Source organism: Trachypithecus francoisi, unplaced genomic scaffold (genome assembly GCF_009764315.1).
Source record: "Trachypithecus francoisi isolate TF-2019V2 unplaced genomic scaffold, Tfra_2.0 Lachesis_group12, whole genome shotgun sequence".
NCBI classification, from domain to species: domain Eukaryota; kingdom Metazoa; phylum Chordata; class Mammalia; order Primates; family Cercopithecidae; genus Trachypithecus; species Trachypithecus francoisi.
The window spans coordinates 75,945,000-75,966,957 of NW_022681457.1; the positions used below are offsets into that span (position 1 = coordinate 75,945,000).

The window sequence follows — 21,958 nt, forward strand, 5'->3', positions numbered from 1 at the left end:
TTTGTGATGTATTTCCTCATTCTAAATATATATTCACTTTCATACTTATAAATTTTTCATTAATGTATTTTGTATTCTTCTTATTAAAGGGTGCTCCCCCAATTATGTAAACTTCATGCTCCATGAAACCACCTGGGTACCATAATGACTCCTGGGAATGAAACAGTCAAGACCTGGCCCTTTGCCTGAAGGATCTTACAGGGCACAGGGCCAGCCCGATACAGAAGCCAACAATTACAGTGTCACCAGGAAGTGCAAGGCCATCACCTCACTTCCTATCCCCAGCTCATTTTTTTCTATTCAGAGATGACTTTTTGGGAGCACAACCTACCCTGCTCACTCTCACAGTGCTTCCAGACCTTACTTCTCCCTCTCTCGTTGTAGGTATTCTCCGACTTCCCTCCTCCTTATCACACTCAAACCTCAGAATTCATCCCACTTTGTTGTGAGAGGCACTTGTGTACTCTTTCTGACTGTACTAGGCTATCCTAGTTATATCCTCTGGGTTTCCTTTTCTATACTTGTAGATAAGTGTTAAAGTTATTTTTCCAAAAATGTCTGGTTCTTCCCAGAGGAGGAATTAGGCCATTTGCTTTAAAATAACAATTTATTATTCCTCTCCCACTTGGTCTATCTCTGACTCCTTCCTTCCTCCTGCCATCCCAGTGAGCTGTGTTCTCTTACACATTTGATAAAATGATTAGGAAATATCAAGAACACATAGAAAGATTTAAAGGACTTAGGATCTCATTGACTGTGAGAACAGGGAGCTCTGTCTAATCCCTGCCCTGTGTGTGGTGCTGATCTGGGTCCTGTGGTGGGAGTGAGAAGTGATTATGGAGGAGCAGCACCTTCTCTACTGGGCCAACTCTTCAGGAACAAAGGCTTTGTCTCATTCTTTTCTGTAGCCAACATGCTTAGTGGCTCAAATTCAATAAGTATTCAATGACGTGGAGAGAGGCAAGGAGGGATGTGTTAACACTGAAATTACTTCATTTTATGAAAGAAATTGTCCAAAACCCTTCTGTGTACTAATTTCAAAGGAATTTCCCCATTTTCTGTTGCACACTCTTCTTCTCTCGGGCTTCATGGAAGATGTGTTAGTCTACCTGCTCAAAGCCAACTTCTCCATCTGTGCCTTTGACCCCAGACTCTTCTAAGCTTTTCAGAAGATTAGCTTCAATAATCATCTTTCCAATAATCATCTTCCTGATTTCAGGTTGCACCCTCTCCCTCTCTTATCTCTGCTTAACCTGTGACCAGACTTAAGTTTCTCCCATCCTTAAACACACACGTATGTGCACACACATACACACACACACACTCCTTGACCATCTGAGTCATCCATAAGCTTGCCTTTCTTGTTCTTGTTCTTTTTTGAGACAGGGTCTTGCTCTGTCACCCAGGCTGGAGTGCAGTGGCATGATCTTGGCTCACTGCAGGCTCAACCTCCCGGGCTCAAGTGATCCTCCCACTGTAACCCCACCCCAAGTACCTGAGACTACAGATGTGCACCACCACATCTGGCTAATGTTTTATATTTTGTTTTTTTTTTTTTTTTTTTTTTTTTTTGAGACGGAGTCTTGCTCTTTCACCCGGGCTGGAGTGCAGTGGCCGGATCTCAGCTCACTGCAAGCTCCGCCTCCCGGGTTTTACGCCATTCTCCTGCCTCAGCCTCCGGAGTAGCTGGGACTACAGGCGCCCGCCACCTCGCCCAGCTAGTTTTTTTTTGTGTTTTTAGTAGAGACGGGGTTTCACCGTGTTAGCCAGGATGGTCTCGATCTCCTGACCTCGTGATCCGCCCGTCTCGGCCTCCCAAAGTGCTGGGATTACAGGCTTGAGCCACCGCGCCCGGCCTGTTTTATATTTTGTAAAGATGGGGGTCTCGCTGTGTTACCCAGGCTGATCTCCAACTCCTGAGCTCAAGCAATCCTCCTGCCTTGGCCTCCCAAAGTGCTGGGGTTACAGGCATGAGCCATCACACCTGGCCAGCCTGCCTTTTTTCTGCATTTGCTTTCTCTACTACCTTATTTGGAATTATCCATACTCATCCATTAACTGAAATTCATCTGATGAAGGTTGCCAATGACCAATTTCCAAATTGCTTAGACACTTTCGGTATTTATCTTACTTCCCAGCCTCATAACAGCATGAGACACTGATGATCCTCACTTCATCCTTGAAACTCTTTCCTCTATTGACTTCCATGACACTAAACTCTGCTACTTACTCTTGAGCCTGCTCATGTCTACTCCCTCATGGCCATGCAGCAAGGTGATTTCTGTGAACAGGGCCTCTTATTTTCCACATCTTCTTTCTTTTTTTCAGGACATTCTATTTCAATGCTCAAACTGTGGTGCTACAGCTTAAGAGGACCACTGACCACCCGATGCGGTAATGAAAGAAGAATGAGGGTGAATGGTAAGGATGAATCTGAACTGTGTTGTAGCTGTATTGATGTCTGAAGGAACCAGGGCTGAGTATCCTGGAAGAGAAAAGATGCCATGGCAAATGCGTCCTAAGCAGCTCCAAGCCATTAAATGAACATTAAATAGAATCTTTGAGGAGGTAAATTTTGTCTCATCGTAAAAGAGAACCTGATAGTAGTCACAGTCATGTAACACTGGAAAAGACAGCCTCATACTACCAGGGCCCCTGATAGCCTGTATGGCATCTTTGTGTGAATTAGAAAAAGGCACTTCTTTCTCTAGTTGGTCAAAGCCTGACACAGTGGCTTCTGGGCCCCATCCGTCTGCTGCTTTGGGCAGGTGCCCTGTGCAGAGCACAACTTGTGCTATCATACGTAGCATCTCTGCAGAAGGCAGTGAGCTGCCTGTCACTGAACGCATTCAATTAATCACTGCATGGTCATCTGTCTTGGTTCTGTAAAGAGTATTTTGTGACCAGGTGCAGTGGCTCACGCCTGTAATCCTAATACTTTGGGAGGCTGAGGCAAGCAGATGACTGAGGCCAAGAGTTTGAGGCCAGCCTTGCCAACATGGTGAAACCCCATCTCTACAAAAAATACAAAAATTAGCCAGGTGTAGTGGCGTGGGCTTGTAGTTTCAGCTGTTGGGAGGCGCTGAGGCATGAGAATCGCTTGAATCTGGGAGGCGGAGCTTGCAGTGAGCCAAGATCATGCCACTGCACTCCACTCTGAGCAACAGAGCGAGACCCTGTTTCAAAAATAAAAAAAGAGTGTTTCTTTCTTTCTTTTTTTTTATTTGAGAGGGAGTCTCGCTCTGCCGCCCAGGCTGGAGTGCAGTGGCACAATCTCGGCTCACTGCAACCTCTGCCTCCCGGGTTCACACCTGCCTCCTGCCTCAGCCTCCCGAGCAGCTGGGACTACAGGCGCCTGCCAACACGCCCGGCCAATTTTTTTTTTTTTTTGTATTTTTAGTAGAGACAGGATTTCACCGTGTTAGCCAGGATGGTGTTGATCTCCTGACCTTGTGATCCGCCCACCTCGGCCTCCCAAAGTGCTGGGATTGCAGGCGTGAGCCACTGCGCCCGGCCAAAAACAGTATTTTTTATAGTCCTGTTTCACTATCTAAACCTGGCTATGAAGATGTGCTAGAAATAGAGCAAATAGGTGATGAAAGCAGGAAAAAATGGAGTGGGAGGTAAGGAGATGGAGAGAGAGGAAGGTGAGGGGAAGAGAGGTGGAGGAGGAATGGAGAGAGAGGGAGGAGACTGAATGACCCTTTTAGTCTTGCATTAAATATGCCCCAATCCAGCTAGATCTTCCCTGTTTTATGAACCAATAGTTTCTAGTTGTGTCTGCCACAACATATTAATCACTATCCCTATTCTATTACTTTTCTTGTCTTGCTAGTTGAATCCCAATTTTGTTCCAGATGACATCATGGATAAACCATTATCGAGAACCACTGGTTTAAGCCAGTAGTGAATGTTCCTTTCCCATTTATGACGTATTCCACCTTTAGCTTCCCCTCCACCTACAGAAGGCTGTGTGACCTTAGGAAACTGAGGTCTGTTGGGAGGCTTCTGGAAAAGCTTTTACTTTTCCATAAAAAGGGACAGGCATGACTTGCCAGTTACGTGGTGCTACCCATTCTACTTTTTCGTAGTAGGAATGTAAACAAGCAGCCTGAAGACAACCAGCATGAGGACAAAAACAATCAAAACCCACCAAAACGTGCTAAAAACAGTAAAATGGACAGACAGAAAAGGCCTGGGCCTTCAGACCAGATGATCCTCTCCAGCATCTTTCTCCTCTTCACCTGCAGACTTCTTATTATATGAGACAATTACATAACTTCAATTTTTTTAAGCAAATGATAATTGAGTTTTCTATTTGCAACTAAAAGCAATTCACGTATTTGGCATTTTCTTATGCTGAATGTTATTATTACTTTTTATCCCCTTGCAAAGAAGTATACCCCATGCTAATGTTCAGAGTTCAGAGAATGAGTATTTCTAGGATGAAAATGGTTCAATGGATTTGATAAAAATTTTTAACTGGTATACTGGCTATACTAGCTTTGTTAGGACTGCCATAACAAAGTACCACAAACTGGGTGGCTTCAGCAACAGAAATTAATTTTCTCACAGTTCTGGAGGCTAGAAGTCCAAGACAAAGATGTTGGTAGGGTTTCTTCTGGGGTCTCTCTCTGTGGTTTACAGATGGTCGTCTTCTCTCTGTGTCTCCACATGGTCTTTTCTCTTTCTATGTCCTAATCTCCTCTTTTACAAGGATACCAGTCATGTTGGACTAGGGCCTGCTCTGATAACCTTAATTTAACCTTAATTACCTCTCTGAAGACCTTATCTGCAAATACAGACACAGACTAAGTTACTGGGGTTAGGACTTCAACATGGAAATCTGGGGGAGACACAATTCATCCCATAACACTGGTGATTAAAATTTGGCCAGGAACAGGGTTTATGACTCAGTCAGAAAAATGGTTCTCAATCCTGACTAATTACCTGGGGAAACTTTAAAATGTAGATGCTTAGGCCTCACTCCCAAAGGTTCTCATTTAATTGGTCTGGAGTGGAATCAGATATGTATTGAATTTCAGGTGTTGTTAACCATTATTTCTTTAAGCAAGAGATAATTTGTATTAGTCCTTCTCACACTGCTCTAAAGAACTACCTGAGACTGGGTAATTTACACAGAAAAGAGGTTTAATTGGTTGACAGTTCTGCAGGCTGTACCAGAAGCATGGCTGGAGAGGCCTCAGGAAATCTACAAGCATGGTGGAGTGGGAGAAGGACAGTGAAGCGGGAAGTGCTATACACTTCTCAACAACCAGATCTCATGAGACCTCACAAACTATCACGAGAACAGCAAGGGGGAAATCCGTTTCCATGCCAGTCACCTCCCACCAGGTCCCTCCCCCAACTGGGATTGCAATTCAACATGAGATTTGAGTGGGGACACAGAGTCAAACCATATCATGATTAAACCAATTAAAGAAAAGCTTCTTACTCTATTTGTATAGGAGCTCATAAGTTTGAGGGAGAGGTGAAAAGTCACCCTTATTCTGAGGGCCAGAAGCTGAGAAAGGCTCCATACAGAAGAGTGGGTCTTCAGTATGGGAGTGGAGCTACAATCTCATTGAGAAATGGAGAAAGATCCAACTCATCTCCACTCTTCCTCCCTATAAGAACACGTGGAAATGAAGATACCCAAAGGCATTGATAAGCCACATCTGTCTGAGGAAGAATACCCAGAATGGAATACCCAGGGTTGCAGGGGATAGGAGGACAGTCACTTGGTGCTAATATGGCCTTATGATTTTTGTTCACACCCTTAGTTAAAAGGCCTGATTTATTTTCAGGGACTGGTATCAGAATTTAATTTTGTTAAAATTTGCAGGTTGCCTACAAAGAACTGAAAGGGACTGCTTATCAAGTAAGTGTGCTAAGAAACCATCCTTAATAGACACCATAGAGGAGTTATTTACCTGAGGGCAAGGCTTAAAAAGTCCTCTGAGCTCACTGTTTGTGTTTTGATTTTAAAATTTGAAATTTCTGTTGCAAAATTGATTCTGGACTAGTTTAAGAAATTTGCAGTCAGTCTGTTTCACTTTTAACCCACCTGCAGATTTTGATCAAATTAAGTATTGCATAAAGTTCTTATTGCTGCTGTAGTATAGTACCCCCAACATGGAGGCTTAAAACAACACAAATTTGTTATTTTATGGTTCTGGAAGTCAGAAGTCTGAGATGAGTTCTACAGGGCCAAAATCCAGGTGTTGGCAGGGCTAGTTCTGGAGTCTCTAGGGGAGAAGCCATTCATTGCCTTTTCCAGTTTCTAAAGGCTGTCCTCATTCTTTGGTTCATGGCTCTGTGTCACATCTTTTTTTCTCCCTCTGCTTTTATCATATCACTTTCTTTCTGACTGAATCCTCTGCTTCCACTGCAACTACATGAGGCCCACTGGGATAAACCAGAATAATCTCCCCATCGCAGATCATTCACTCGATCACTTATACAACATCCCTTTTGTCATAGAAGTTAACATCGACAGGTTCTGGGAATTGGGATGCACACATCTTTGGGAGGCCACTGTTTCATTTACCACAATTACTCAATGTCTCTGATACTTAAAACTTGGTAGCTGTGGACAAAAATAAATGGTATCAGAACCACTTATTTCAGAACCTTCCTTCCCCCGACAACTTCCTAGCTCCAACACCAGAAAGGAACTCTTCTCTATCCAAGGCTGTTATGTAAGAAATTGGAAGTGATTCTTCATTGGCTTATTACTTTCTAAAACTCAGCCAGAGGCATAACAATCTAATTATTATTGATGGAACTAGCATATCTTACTCGGAAAGACAAAATTAATAAAACAAAACATTCTTCTGGGTATGTATTCTTAAAGTTGTATAATACATTTGAAGCCCAAACACATTTTTTCCAAGATGTACAATTCATATTGTTCTATACAAGAACATTCTTACTACAGGCTATTCCTGCTATATCTTTTCATTCTAAACTATATAAGAAATTTAAGAAGTCTTGTTTCTCTTAAATCTTCCAAACTATTCTCAGTGATAAATAAATCTAGTAGTAGAACTCTAGAAGTAGTACTACTTTAATAGATACAGAATCATATTAGATGACAGGAACATGCTTTCAGAAAGCAAATTTCTATTCAAATTCAAGATTATAGTAACATACAAAATATCTATTTTATTATGATAATATACCAATTACTGTTGTCATCATGATTATCTGGTTGTATTGTATCTTCAACTAATTGGTATGTTTGTTATTGTTAATAACAAAATGATATGTGATGATGAGAGGCAGCATTTATAACAAATAGAAGGCTGCTTTTGGAGTTGGACAAGATTTAGGTTTAAATTCCTGCTCTGCCAAGTACCACCTGTGTGACTTTGGGCAAGTTAATTTACTTGGACCTCGTTTCCTTATTTGTTAAATGGGGATACAAATACCTCCCTGTAGAATTGTGTAAGGTTTACTCATATGTATATAAAGTACCTTGTAGAATGCCTGATATATAACAGACTCTCACAGAACAGTTACTATGGCTATTATTGTTGTTAATAATCTTATTACTAATGAAGACACTGATTTGTTGGAAATTACTTCCCTTGTGGAAAATGAACATGAATGAAAGACAATAGAGGTCTTTAAGAATGCCTCTGACCCTCTGACCTTCTCATCAGTTGGCCAGGCAGCCTAAGCTACCGTCCTCACTTTGTAAATGCAAAGTAGACTATAAAAGAAAAAAATGTTCTAAGTCATTCCCTCAAAGTATTCATCAAATGAGGTAAGATTTCTGGGAAAGATTAAGAGCTTACATTTTTCACTGGACTTATTTCCCATAAAATTTCATAGCGAATAAAAGGAGGGGAAGTGCAGAAGCAATACTACTTGTTTTATCTGCTACCTGCATTGTAAATCTTCCTGAGAGATCATTAATTATAATAGTGCTATTCATAATGATGCTCTTTAGGTCATTTTCCCCCCAAATTTTATGCTTAGGGCTTAGAAATTGGCTGCTAAATTTCTGTGTGAGGCCGAAACTTGAATGCAATAACAGAGGGAACGCCCTCAAACTACTTATAACATGGAATAAGAATGATATGTAACCAGGGGTTTGGACTGAACTGGGGATGTTTTTGTTCATGATACACTGCTTCAGAACAGCTCAGAGAATTCAAAGAATAGCATAAACTTCAACAATCCAAATCAGGCGAGACCTCAAAACACCTCAAAGTTGGGCAGTGCTTATCTGAGAATATAAAGGAAAAGAACATGAACCTATTATCATTTAGCCTGTTATACTGGGCTATCATGGCTTAAGGACTTCACATTTTCCACAAACTTGTGAGGAGGACCACACATACACAGAGAAAATGAGGTTCAGAGTGTTGAAACAACATGGCCAAGGTCACACAGCTATCAAATGGTAAAGGCAGTAATAACCTCAAGTCAGCCTGCCTTCAAAGGCTGAACTTTGTCCATTGAACAGTATGGCCAAAGGAAAGAGATCCTCAGGTACAAAATCCCCTTCCAAGGGTCTTCAGTTCAATCCAACACGTTTGTAATTGAGTACCTTTTTCATGCTAAACTTTGTTTTATACAAAGAAAATGAAGATGTGGTTACTGCTCACTAGGAGTTTACAATCTTGGGAAAAGATGTAGGCCAGGTTACTTGACCTCTAACTACTTATTTTCCTCATCCACAAAGTGAGACAATTGGAATATTAAAAAAAAAAATACATATATATATATATATATATATATATATGTATTTTTTTGAGATGGAGTCTCATTCTGTCACCAGGCTGGAGTACAGTGGCGCGATCTTGGGTCACTGCAACCTCTGCCTCCCGGGTTCAAGCCATTGTCCTGCCTCAGCCTCCCTAGTAGCTGGGACTACAGGCCTACACCACCATGTCCAGCTAATTTTTTTTTGTATTTTTAGTAGAGACAGGGTTTCACCATGTTGGCCAGGATGGTCTTGATCTCTTGATCTTGTGATTCACCCACCTTGGTCCCCCAAAATGCTGGGATTACAGACGTGAGCCGTCGCACCCAGCCTAAAATATTTTTATGACTGGATTTTTTTCCCATGGATATTTGGAAGATAGATAGATAGAATGATAGATAGATAGATAAAATGGGATGTTAAGGGAGCACAGAGAAGAGGCACCCAACTCACACTTCAGATGGGATAGAAGTTCTTAATGATTTTTACAATTTGATATCTTACTTTTCTTATGTGGCCCAGCTAAAATGAAACCTTTTATGATTCCCCTAATTCGGAATTTCCCAAACTGGGTGCTCAGTTAAAAAAACAATAAACCAAAAAAAAAAAAAAAAAAAAAAAAAAACAGTGTTTAGGAAAGGTTAAGAAGTTATTATAGATCCAACCCTATATAGATGTTCAACACTATGACTTTTAAGTGTTTTTGACATCATAAAGTATTATTGAAGATTTAACTCAAAAAACAACTTTAAACACAACCTATGAAACATGCCATTCATTTAATATTCCTATAATATTCCTAGCAACAAGCCACCTACTGATACATACTCAGGCTAAGGATAGTTAATAGTAAAACGGAATGGAATTGGTACTTTCACATCCACTTACAATGGAATAACTGATGCCAGATTAACCTTGGTTTAAATAAATATTAAACTGGATGAAATATTGGAAGCAATTGTTTTCAGATGGTAGGCAATAGGTAGCACAATCTGTGATCCCTGAGATAATGAAACTGTAGCAGTTGCTAATAGGCAAGCCTTATGGAGGCTCACCCTGTGTATGTAACATTTATCCCTCAGCCTTGAATGTTTGGAGAAACCCCTCCTAGGTTTCTGGGTCTCTCTCTGCAGGGCTGTCTTTTCTTAGATTCTCTGAATTGCAGATTCCACCTGCTTCAACTGCCAAACTGATCTTGCCTCCTCATTCAGGCATCTGCAAGATAAGAGCATTTACTCTTCTATGTGCTCTTATTTTATGAGGTTGGTGTAATCTAGATTCCAAAATCAGGAAACGACAATAAAAGAAAAAAATTATAGGTCCAATTCTCTTATGAATGTAGATGCACAAGCCTACATAAAGTATTAACTAACAACACAGAAGCATTTTCACAAAATAATGTAGTACAGGGCTACAAGAAAGGTGCATCATCAGAAAAAGCTATCGATATAATTCATTTCATAGATTGGCTGAAGTTGAAAGCTCATATGATTATCTCAATAATCAGTATAGAAAAAGCACTTGACACTGTTCAATATCTATTTACTTTTGTATGTGTTAATATGGAATTAAACATAAACAAAAGTAGAAAACAAATAGTAAAAGCAACTCCAGCATACTTGGCACTAGCCTTCAACAATTACGTGGTTCATTTGTTTCATCCATACCTTCACCTACTTTCCATCATTACCGCCTCCAACCTCGCCTGGAGTAATTCGAAGCAAATCCAAGACATCATATTTTATCCATAAATACTTCAATGTGTAACACTTTTTTTTGAAGGGGCTCTTAAAAAACAGGACCCTAGTATTACTATCATACCTAAACATTTAACGATAATTTCTCAAGATCATGTATCCAGTAGCATTCAAATTTCTGCAGTGGTCTCATAAACACTTCACATTAGGTTCACTTCAATCTTTTTTAATCCATTAAGTCTTCTTTTCTTCTTTGCAATTTATTTGTTGAAGAAATAATATTGTATTTATTTTGCTGCTTGCATCACTATGGCTTTGTCTAACGAGTTACTTTACATTTTATATTTCCTGTATGTTGGTGACAGATTTGGATGCTTGATCAGATTCAAGTTTGATTTTTTGATATGAATGGTGATATTGTGTACTTCCAATTGCATCATCTCAAAGGACATACCGTTTTTTGTGACATTAAGATTGATCAGTGTGTTTGAGGGCCATCAGACTAATCTATTATGAAATTCCTCATCAGCTTTTCAGTAATGGTTTTAGCAGCCAAGAATATTTTAATTCTTTAATTCTTATTCATTTATAGTGGGGATTTTTCTATAAAGAACTTTCTTTCATCAGCTCTTTGGTCACCCTGAGGTAGAGTTCAAACAAGATATTCAGGATAAATGCTTGATCTATTTTATTTCTCAGTTTCAGAATGAATTGGTTCTTAAAGTCATCCAAATCTGACCAATGCTTTTTCCCCTTTGAAAGCATTACCAACTCATGAGTTTTCAACATATTTGATGTACTTCAATGCAATGCAATTATTATTTATTTTGTTGTTTGTGGTAGGCAGAATAATGAGCCCCCAAAGATGTCCATGTCCTAATTTCGGAAATCTGTGACTATGTTGTGTTACGTGGAAAAGACAATTAAGGCAATCAATAGAATTAAAGTGGCTAATCAGCTGACCTTTAGATAAGGAGATTACCCTGGTTATCTTGGTGGGCTCAATGTAACCACAAGGGTACTTAAAGGTGGAAGAGTGAGTAGGTCAGAGTGATGCAATGTGAGAAAGACTGGATGAGGAACTGCTAACTTTGAAGCTAGATAAAGGGGACTATGAGCTGAGAAAAGCTAATGGGTTTTAGAAGCTGGAAAGGGCAAGAAAATGGATTTTCTCCTAGAGCATTCAGAAAGGAATCCAGCCCTACTGACCCCATGATGTTAGTCCAGCAAAACTTGTATTGGACTTCTGAAATACACAACTAAAAGATAATAAATTTATGTCACTTAAGCCACTAAATTTACGGTAATTTGTTATGCTAGCAATGAAAAATCAGTATAGTGCTTATCATCTCTGCGAGAATATTAATACTAACAATAGAACAGAGAAACTATTTCAATCAGCAAGGGTTTAACAGATTTGCCAGATTAACTTATAAAGACAAAATTTCTGTATAGTTGCAATAACAAACTAGTAAAAATAACTAAAACTTCAGAAACTATTCTCAATATTATAAAGAGAAAAACTATAGTTAAATACCTAGGAATTACATAAGATCTCTATGGACAAAACTTGAAAACTCTAGTGAAGGACATAGAATATGTCTGATAGAGATACATTCCAGCCGGACATGGTGGCTCATGCTTGTAATCCCAGCACTTTGGGAGGCCGAGGTGGACAGATCACGAGGTCAGGAGTTTGAGACCAGCCTGGCCAATATGGTGAAATGCTATCTCTACTAAAAATACAAAAATTAGCCGAGCATGACGGTTGGTGCCTATAGTCGTGGCGGTTGGTGCCTGTAGTCGTGGCTACTCAGAGGCTGAGGCAGGAGAATGACTTGAATCCAGGAGGCAGAAGTTGCAGTGAGCCAAGATAGTGCCACTGACTCTAGCCTCGGTGACAGAGCAAGACTCCCTCTCAAAAAAAAAAAAAAAAAAAAAAGAGAGATACATTCCATGCACTTGGGTGGGATGACATAATATTACAAAGATGTCATTTCCCTTAATTAATCTATAAGTTTAATGTATCATTGTCAAAATTCCAATTCCAGCTGGACTACTTGAACTTGATAAAATTACTCTAAAATGAAAAGAAGCAATGAAGGATCACAAATAGCTAAATCTGTCTCCTAAAAAAGGAGACTTGCCAAACAGAAGCCATAGTAATAAACAGAAGCAGTGTGGTACTGTTGCAAGAATAGAGAAATAGAAGACTGGAATAGAAGAGCAAGGTTGAAAACAGAACTTTGGTAGTTAATACATAAGAAAGGTGATACCACAAATCAGTGAGAGGAAGCACAGAATGTTTCGTAGGTATTGTTGGAAAATCTAGCATACTTTTTAAAAAGGGAAAACAACAACAAGAAAGCAAATCCTGGATTACTGTTTAACATCATGTACAAAAATTGAGTCTTGATAGAATAAACATCAAAATGTGAAAGGTAAACTATAAAGTTAATACAAGAAAACAAAAAATACAGTATGTTTGCATCTGGGGACTAGGAAAACTGTTTATTCTGAGACAGGACAGGGTTCTGTTACCCAAGCTGCAGTACAGTGGCGCAAACATCACTCACTGTAGACTCGACCTCCTGGACTCAAGCAATCCTACCTTAGCCTCCCAAGTAGCTGGGACCACAGGCACGTGTCACCATACCAAGCTAATTTTGGGAAGACTTACTAAAATGTTAAAAACACAACACAAATATAAGGCAAAAATGATTGATTTACATCAAACTTAGGTTACTTATATGAACGAAAGTACACCCTAATGGCTGGGCGCAGTGGTTCACGCCTGTAATCCCAACACTTTGGGAGGCCGAGTGGGTATTTCCCTTGAGCCCAGGAGTTTGAGATTGGCTTGGACAACATGGCGAAGCCTTGTCTCTACAGAAAATGCAGAAATTACCAGGCACTGTGGCACACGCTTGTAGTCCCAGTTACTTGGAAGGTTGAGGCAGGATTACCATTTGAGCTGGGGTGTATTAGTCCATTTTCATGCTGCTAATAAAGACATACCCAAGACTGGGAAGAAAAAGAGGTTTAATTGGACTTACAGTTCCACATGGCTGGGGAGGCCTCAGAATTCCACCTGGCTGGGGAGGCCTCAGAATCATGGCAGAGGCAAAGGCACTTTTTCTTTTTTTTATGTTATACTTTAAGTTCTGGGATACATGTGCAGAACATGCAGGCTTGTTACATAGGTAGTATACATGTGCCATGTTGGTTTGCTGCACCCATCAACCCATCATGTACATTAGGTACTTCTCCTAATGCTATCCCTCCCCTAGCTCCCCACCCCCCCAATAGGCCCTGGTGTGTGATGTTCCCCTCCCTGTGTCCACATGTTCTCATTGTTCAACTCCCACTTATGAGTGACAATGCTCAGTGTTTGGTTTTCTGTTCTTGTGTTAGTTTGCTGAGAATGATGGTTTCCAGCTTCATCCATGTCCCTGCAGAAGACATGAACTCATCAAAAGGTACTTCTTACATGGCAGCGGCAAGAGAAAATGAGGAAGATGCAAAAGCGGAAACCTCTAATAAAACTATCAGATCTCATGAGAGTTATTCACTACCATAAGAACAATAGAGGGGAAACAGCTCCCATGATTCAAATTATCTCCCACCGCGTCCCTCCCACAACACGTGGGAATTACGGGAGTACAATTCAAGATGAGATTTGGGCGGGGACACAGCCAAACCATATCATTCTTTCTCTGGCCCCTTCAACTATCATGTCCTCACATTTCAAAACCAATCATGCCTTCCCAACAGTCCCCCAAAGTCTTAACTCATTTCAGCATTAACCCAAAAGTTCATACTGAGACGAGGCAAGTCCCTTCTGCCTATAAGCCAGTAAAATCAAAAGCAAGCTATTTACTTCCTAGATACGATTTGGGTACAGGTATTGGGTAAATACAGCCATTCCAAATGAGAGAAATTGGTCAAAACACAGGAGTTACAGGGCCCATGCAAGTCTAATATCCAGCAAGGCAGTCAAATCTTATAGCTTCAAAAAGATGTCCTTTGACTCTGGGTCTCATATCCAGGTCATGCTGATGCAAGACATGGGTTCCCACGGTCTTGGGAAGCTTTGCCCCTGTGGCTTTGCAGGGTATAGCCTCCCTCTGACTGCTTTCACAGACTGGCATTGAGTGTCTGTGGCTTTTCCAGGTGAATTGTGCAAGCTATTGGTGGATCTACCATTCTGGGGTCTGGAGAACAGCAGCTCTCTTCTCACAGCTCCACTAGGTGGCACCCTAGTAGGGACTCTGCATGGGGGCTCCAACCCCACATTTCCTTTCTTCACTGCCCTTGCACAGGTTCTCCATGATGGCCCCACTCCTGCAACAAACTTCTGCCTGGGCATCCAGGCGTTTCCATACATCCTCTGAAATCTAGGTGGAGGTTCCTAAACCCCAATTCTTGATTCTGTGTACTTACAGGCTCAACACCATGTGGAAGCTGCCAAAGCTTGGGGATTGCACCCCCTGAAGCCACAGCCTGATCTCTATGTTGACCCCTTTCAGCCATGGCTGGAGCAGCTGGGATGCAGGGCACCAAGTTCCCAGGCTGCACCAGCATGGGGACCCTGGGCCCAGCTCATGAAACCATTTTCTCCTAGGCTTCAGGGCCTGTGATAGGAGAGGCTGCTGTGAATACCTCTCACATGGCCTGGAGACATTTTCTCCATGGTTTGGGGATTAACGTTAGGCTCCCCATTACTTATGCAAATTTCTGCAGCCAGCTTGAATTTCTCCTCTGAAAATGGGTTTTCCATTTCTATCACATTGTCAGGCTGCAAATTTTCCAAACATTTATGCCATCCTTCCCTTATAATACTGAATGCTTACAACGGCACCCAAGTCACATCTTGAAAGATTTGTTGCTTAGAAATTTTTTCTGCCAGATACCCTAAATCATCTCTAAGTTCAAAGTTCCACAAATTTCTAGGACAGGGGTCAAATGCCCCCAGTCTCTTTGCTAAAACATAACAAGAGTCACCTTTGCTCCAGTTGCCAATAAGTTCTTCATCTCCACCTGAGACCACTTCAGCCTGGACCTTATTGTCCATGTGGCTATCAGGCTTTTGGCCAAAGCCATTCAACAAGTCCCTAGGAAGTTCCAAACTTTCCCGCATTTTCCTGTCTTCTGAGCCCTCTAAACTGTTCCAACCTCTCCCTGTTACCCAGTTCCAAAGTCGCTTCCACATTTTCGGATATCTTTTCAGCAAAACCTACTCTACTGGTACCTATTTACTGTATTAGCCCATTTTCATGCTGCTGATAAAGACATACCCAAGACTTGAAAGAAAAAAAGGTTTAATTGGACTTACAGTTCCACAGGGCTGGGGAGGCCTCAGAATCATGCCAGGAGGCAAAAGGCACTTCTTACCTGATGGCAGAAAGAGAAAATGAGGAAAATGCAAAAGTGGAAACCCCTGATAAAACCATCAGATCTCATGAGACTTATTCACTACCACGAGAACAGTATGGGGGAAACCGCCCCCAACACTCAAAGTATCTCCCACTGGCTCCCTCCCACAACATGTGGGAATTATGGGAGTACAATTCAAGATGAGATTTGGGTGGGGACACAGCCCACCCAAGGTTACTGTGGGCCGAGATTGCACTAGTGCATTCCAGAGCCCGGGTGACAGGGGTAAAACCCTGTCAAAAACAAAACAAACCAAAAAACCAAAAAACCCCAAAACAAAACAAAGTCCTGGACAAAGTTTATAAAAAGACCATAAAGAGAGAAGATTTTTGTAGCATCTTAGAATTTATTAACTAACCAGAATACACAAAACTCCTAAAAAAAAGACATAAATCCTGATAGAATATGGGGTAAAGCATTATGAGCAGATGATTTATTGTAAAGATAGAAAATCTTGTAAGCACATACAGACATGCTCAGACTCATCAGTAATCTGAAAAATTCAATAGTGAGATGACAGTTTATGTCAGTTATGTTGGGGAAAACAAGAATGCTTGATAATGCCAAGCCTGGGAAGAATGTGGGGCCTTCAAACATTGGGAGCGTAGACTGGTATGGCGTTCTGGACAGCAACTTGGAATTATTTGGTCAAACTGAGAATACTCATACTCCACGACAACAATTTGTCTTCTGTTAATCACAGACTATATGTAAAATTAAAATACAAACAAAGTGGAAAGGATATTTGCAACATATAGAGTAGACATATAATTATTATCTAGAGTATATAAAGAACCGAGAGAGAGACCAACAGAAAAGGGGGCAAGATAACTACTTGGCAGTTCAATAAGAGAAAATGGAAAGGCTAACAAAACCAAAGGTACTCAACCTCAACAGTACCAGAGATGCAAGATAAAACCACAATGAAATACCTAAAATACACACATACAAATGTACAAAAGTTAAAAATCCAAACACAAATGTTGCCGATGATGTGGAAAAATAAGAACTCTTATACATCCCCACCAGAAATATAAATAGGTACACTACTTTGGAAAATGGTGTCGTCTTACTTTTTAAAGTACTACATGTGCAAAACCCTAATACCCAGTCAACCCACTTCTACTCTAGTACCTGTGCATTAATAGACACAGACTTGTACTATGATGTTCACAACATTGTTAATAATAGCTAAAAATGAAAACAGTGTAAATGATCATCAATAGTAGGAAGGATGAATCAATTAATCTATATTGGAATACTGTCCAGCAATGGAAAAAACTTGAGCTACACAGCATCGCCAGTGGCTGAATTCCACAGCATATTAAGTGGGAGAAGCAAATCACAGAAAAATACATACAGTATTAATTCCATTCATATACTATCGATACCAGAAAACATTAAACATCTCGTTTAGAAATGCATACATGAATGGCAAAAGGAAGAGAATTATTGTAACAAAAGTCAGGATAGTGGTTACTTCCAGGGCAAGAAAGGCAATGTAATCGTTGGGGGCATTTTTCAGGTGCTGGTTGATTTGTTTTTCTAAGACCACCAGAGCGAGCACAAAAGAACCAGCGAGTAGGCAAGGCTAAAAGCAAAACTGCAAATTTATTCTTTGGTCATCTAGCTCCAGAGAAAAAGGTATGGGGGTGAAGTCTGTTGGCCTCCGGCAAAGGAGGCCGAGAGAGTCACCCAGTAGAGCTCTCGGGCAGAGTTCCTAATGCAGTCCCGACAAAGGTAGGGGCTGAGGAAGCCCGCCCCGTGCATCTGCCGGGAGTGGCTTTTCTAGGAGTGGAAGGGCAATAGGCGGGGCACGGACGCGTCAGGGGAGGGGGGGGGAAGGCGTCGCAGGTGCCACCAGGTAAATCTTGATCTCTTCAGATTGACATCACCTGGCGCATGCCTGGTTGGTCTGCACCTTCCCGGGCGCCAGCTGCATCCTCGCGCACACGGGGAAAAGTTGGTGATGAAAAACCCGGAAATGCACCATCTTGCCTCCGTTCGTCAAAACATTCCAACCTTTTATTGGTAATAGCGATAAGGGGCGCCGTGGTCTGTCTGGCTACTTCCTGCTGTTAAGGGGCGTCGTCAAGGTCGGGGCCCATGGTTGGCATTTGGACGTACAGATGAAGAATAAAATAAGGCACAGTATTAGTATAGGAATGAGGAATGGAAGCATTTGTTGGAATAGGGGAAAAACCCAGAAGGAAGGTCCCAGCAAGGTTGAGGAGTATGAGATAGTTAAGAAAATTTAGTAAGTTTGAGGCGAGTGGGGGAAAGCCAAACTGATTTCCACTGATTGCTTTCCGTAGGGGCCCTTTTTAGCTGGGAATGAGGAACGAGTGTGCAGAGTAGTTGTTGGCCAGGCAGCAATTAAGGAGTGGAGTTTTTGTGGAGTGGATGGCTTTCCGCTTACTCCTACTACAGAGATATTGGATGGAAGGCTAGGTCCAGAGAAGGACGGCAAAACAGAATAGGTAGCCTCGCTGTTGATTAAAAAATTCATTGTCTTACCCGCTACCAGGAGAGTTATCCGCGGCTTGGCGAGGGTGATGGGGGTCCCCGAGTCTCGGCACCTTCAGTTGTCGTCGTCTAGATGTAGGAGCTGGAAGGAGCTCCCAGGATCCTGGGAAAGGGGGTCACGTGGAGACGCAGCACCTGTTCTCAGGGTGGGGCAATCAGACTTCCAGTGTCCTCCCTGCTGGCAAGCAGGGCAGGGGGTGCTGGTGGACGAGGGTTAGGACATTCACTGGTCCAATGTCCTGATGCCTTGCACTTATAGCAAGGCTGCGTTGGGGCTCGGGGACCTTGCGGACACCTGTTGGCATAGTGTCCTGCCTTGCCGCACTTATAGCAGGCTCCTTTTGTAGCCTTGGAGTCTGCGGAGTGTGTACTCTCTGGCCTGGGGTTACGACTGGGCTGTAAAGCCGCTGCTAGGAGCTGTAACTTCTGCTCAAGGCGAGCTTGCCGTCTCCTCTCTGGAGTTATAGACCTTAAAGGCTAATTTAACCAGGTCTTGTATTGGTGCCTGAGGACCATCCTCTACCTTTTGAAGTTTCTTACGAATGTCAGGAGCTGATTGAGAAATGAAATAAGACGCCAAAATAGTGGCCCCTGTGGGGGAGGCCAGATCTAACCGGGTATACTGGGTTAGAACCTCAGTCAGTTTAGGGTAGAGGTTAGGATAACCTGGAGGTCATGCCAAGTTAAGTCATAGGCCTGACAAAGGTATCTAAATTCCTTTATGTATATGGTAGGATTAGCTGAGAAATCGCCTAAACGCTTCTCAATTTTGAAAAGATCGGCCAATGAAAAAGGGACATGTACTCTGACTACCCCCTCTGCCCCAGCCACCTCTCACAAAGGTGCTAACACTGTAGGAGGGTGTGGGCAGAGATAGGGGACTCAGCCAGTTGGGGGCCCCGAAGGAGGCACGGGACCGAGTGGATTACTAGTAGATAAGGAGGAGGAAGGAGGAGTCTGGGCAGGAAGGGAGGGGTTGGAGAGAGAGGGGAGAGAAGGAGGAATATAGGGCAGGTCGGGACGAGAGCATAAGGCCCAAAGCCTTGTACGTAATTAATTTCGGACCACTTGCCTAGCCGCTGGCAGAAATTGCTGAGATCGATCACGCCACAGTGGAAAGGAAAATTAACCACTTCCTCCTAAGGTCTTGTTCAAGCTGTAAGGTTTTTTAAATTGGCTAGGAGGCACCCTAAGGGGGTGCTCTTTGGAAATTTGGACTGGGGGTTTCCCGTTTGTTTCCTCTTTACTTACACAATGGACACAATGGAAATGGAAATGGATCCCTGCCTGGCTTCAAAGCGTCCTTTGGAACCAGCAGAGACAAACTGGAGGCTCTTGAAGCCAAAATGGAGATTACCTTCAGGCGGACGTCTCCGTCCTGAACGGGTCTCCCGAGCCACTTGGTGGCTCCAAATGGACCTCGGACCTGCGCAGGATTTCCGGCCGAGGGAGGTAAAGAGGAGACAAGGGCACTTACCCCAGAAAGGCCGTGAGAGTGAGGGAAGCGGGTCTCAGGTCCTGGTCCGTCTGCCGCGTGGGAGCAGGAGGAGGTTCCTCAACCCTTAGAGGCCTGAGGAGGGGTCTCCTCCCGGGTCTTCGGCACCAACTGATTTGTTTTTCTAAGACCACCAGAGCGAGCACAAAAGAACCAGCAAGTAGGCAAGGCTAAAAGCAAAACTGCAAATTTATTCTTTGGTCATCTAGCTCCAGAGAAAAAGGTATGGGGGTGAAGTCTGTTGGCCTCCGGCAAAGGAGGCCGAGAGAGTCACCCAGTAGAGCTCTCGGGCAGAGTTCCTAATGCAGTCCCGACAAAGGTAGGGGCTGAGGAAGCCCGCCCCATGCATCTGCCGGAGTGGCTTTTCTAGGAGTGGAAGGGCAATAGGCGGGGCACGGACGCGTGGGGGGGGGGGGGGGAAGGCGCTGCAGGTGCCACCAGGTAAATCTTGATCTCTTCGGATTGACATCACCTGGCGCATGCCTGGTTGGTCTGCACCTTCCCGGGCGCCAGCTGCATCCTCGCGCACACGGGGAAAAGTTGGTGATGAAAAACCCGGAAATGCACCATCTTGCCTCCGTTCGTCAAAACACTGGTAATGTTTTATTTCTTAACCTGGTGCTAGTTGTACAGGTATTGTTCACATTATTATTAAGATAAATGTGTTTTATACACTTCTGCATGTATAATATATTTTGCAATACAAATTATTTTTAGCATGATTGGATTGGGCAATCTCTCAGGTTCTTTTTATCTTTGATGGTCTATTGCCAGGCCCTTCACAGCTGGACTTATTGTGGGCCCCTCATGGACAGTTCCACTTAAGCAATATGCATTAAGATGCATACACTGGTGATTTAGACAGGAAAACTTGAAGGGAAAAGGGAACGCGCTAACAAAGAGAATCACAGAATAGGAGACTAGGAGTATGGACGATCTGATTCAAGGCCCTCTCCTCAGGGAGGCAATTGAGGTTAAACTTGAGAGCGCCTGGGTTCCAGTTCTGGTTCCGAATATGATTTGGTCAAGTCTTTTCTCTAATTCCCAGTATCCTCATGCTTGCTTTGTAAACTGTACCATGAAATTCAAATAGGAGGTCTAATAATTATTATTCTCTTACAGTTGGGAAAACTGAGGCCACAGTGGGTCGCCACTAGCCCAAGGTGCCATCACCACACTGGAACTCAGGGCTTCCCTCCGACGTCCTTACAGGAACTCCAACTCTCTGAACTGAGCACTGTCCCATTATACAAACAGCTGCTCCCTTTCCTCTGGCTTTGGGCGCAGTTTGAGGTCACAGAAGAGTTGCCTTGCCTCACCCCGCCCCTTCAGAAGCCCCGCCCCCTTCCCGGTTCCGCCTCGCTCGGCGTTCGTCAAGCCCCACCTCCAGAGCTCGTCCCCGCACGGGTGGCCCCTGGAGCGCCCCGCGCGGCCTCTCTTCCGGCCCCGCCCCCCCCCCCCCCCCCCCCCCCCCCCGCTGCCATGACAACGAGTCTGCGCCCCGCGCTCAGCTGCTTCTCCCGCGGGACCCAGGCTGGACCGCGGGCCCCGGCCTGGGGGCCACTGCTGCCACCGCCGCCGCCACCTCGTCTCCTCCCCGTCCCAGCCCAGCCCCAGGTCTCCCCGCCTCACTAAGGCCGGTGGCTGGGGTCACTCCCCGCCGCCCCACCCCGCACGGATGCCGAAGGTGAAGGCGCTGCAGTGCGCCCTGGCGCTGGAGATCAGCTCAGTGAGTACCGGTAGCGCCTCCCACCCTCGGGCATTGGCGCAGGGACTCCCTCAGGTCACTTCCGAGAGCCCAGAATCACCCCCAAATCAACTTCACCCTCCGAATCATCCCTAGGGAGCTTCGACCCCACGCCCCTGCGGTCCTGCCACACCTCGCACTCTTGAACGCCCTTCCACTCCTGCCACGCGGAAGCCTGATTCCTGCTCCGCTACCCTGGCTTCAACCCGACTTCCAGCTTGCGAGCTTTCAGATCGTTCCCAAACCACTTCAGAGTTCCTTTCCTCGCTCCTAACTTTACAGTGAGAGAGAATGTATGTGCGCAGCGCGGGAGCTTTCTTTTCATTCTTCTGGGCTCCAGT

The 21,958-nt window shown here is 43.4% G+C and overlaps 1 protein-coding gene and 1 long non-coding RNA gene across 7 annotated transcripts in view; one reads left to right on the forward strand and one right to left on the reverse strand.

The window, feature by feature from the left end:
* LOC117092619 overlaps window positions 1-21,958 on the reverse strand; it is an 83,064-nt gene that overhangs the window by 60,822 nt on the left and 284 nt on the right. The gene's annotated exons all lie outside the window — the stretch shown is intronic.
* Window positions 21,324-21,958, forward strand: part of SPATA6 (spermatogenesis associated 6) — a 192,427-nt gene continuing 191,792 nt past the window's right edge. For 4 of the 6 annotated variants that reach the window (XM_033226457.1, XM_033226455.1, XM_033226456.1 and 1 more), the window contains exon 1: window positions 21,325-21,599. In XM_033226457.1, the coding sequence (XP_033082348.1) occupies window positions 21,549-21,599 (51 nt within the window). In that variant the 5' untranslated portion in view covers window positions 21,325-21,548. Of the gene's footprint in view, window positions 21,600-21,958 lie in introns of all 6 variants that reach the window. The other 2 variants (XM_033226459.1, XM_033226460.1) reach the window with 1 other exon arrangement.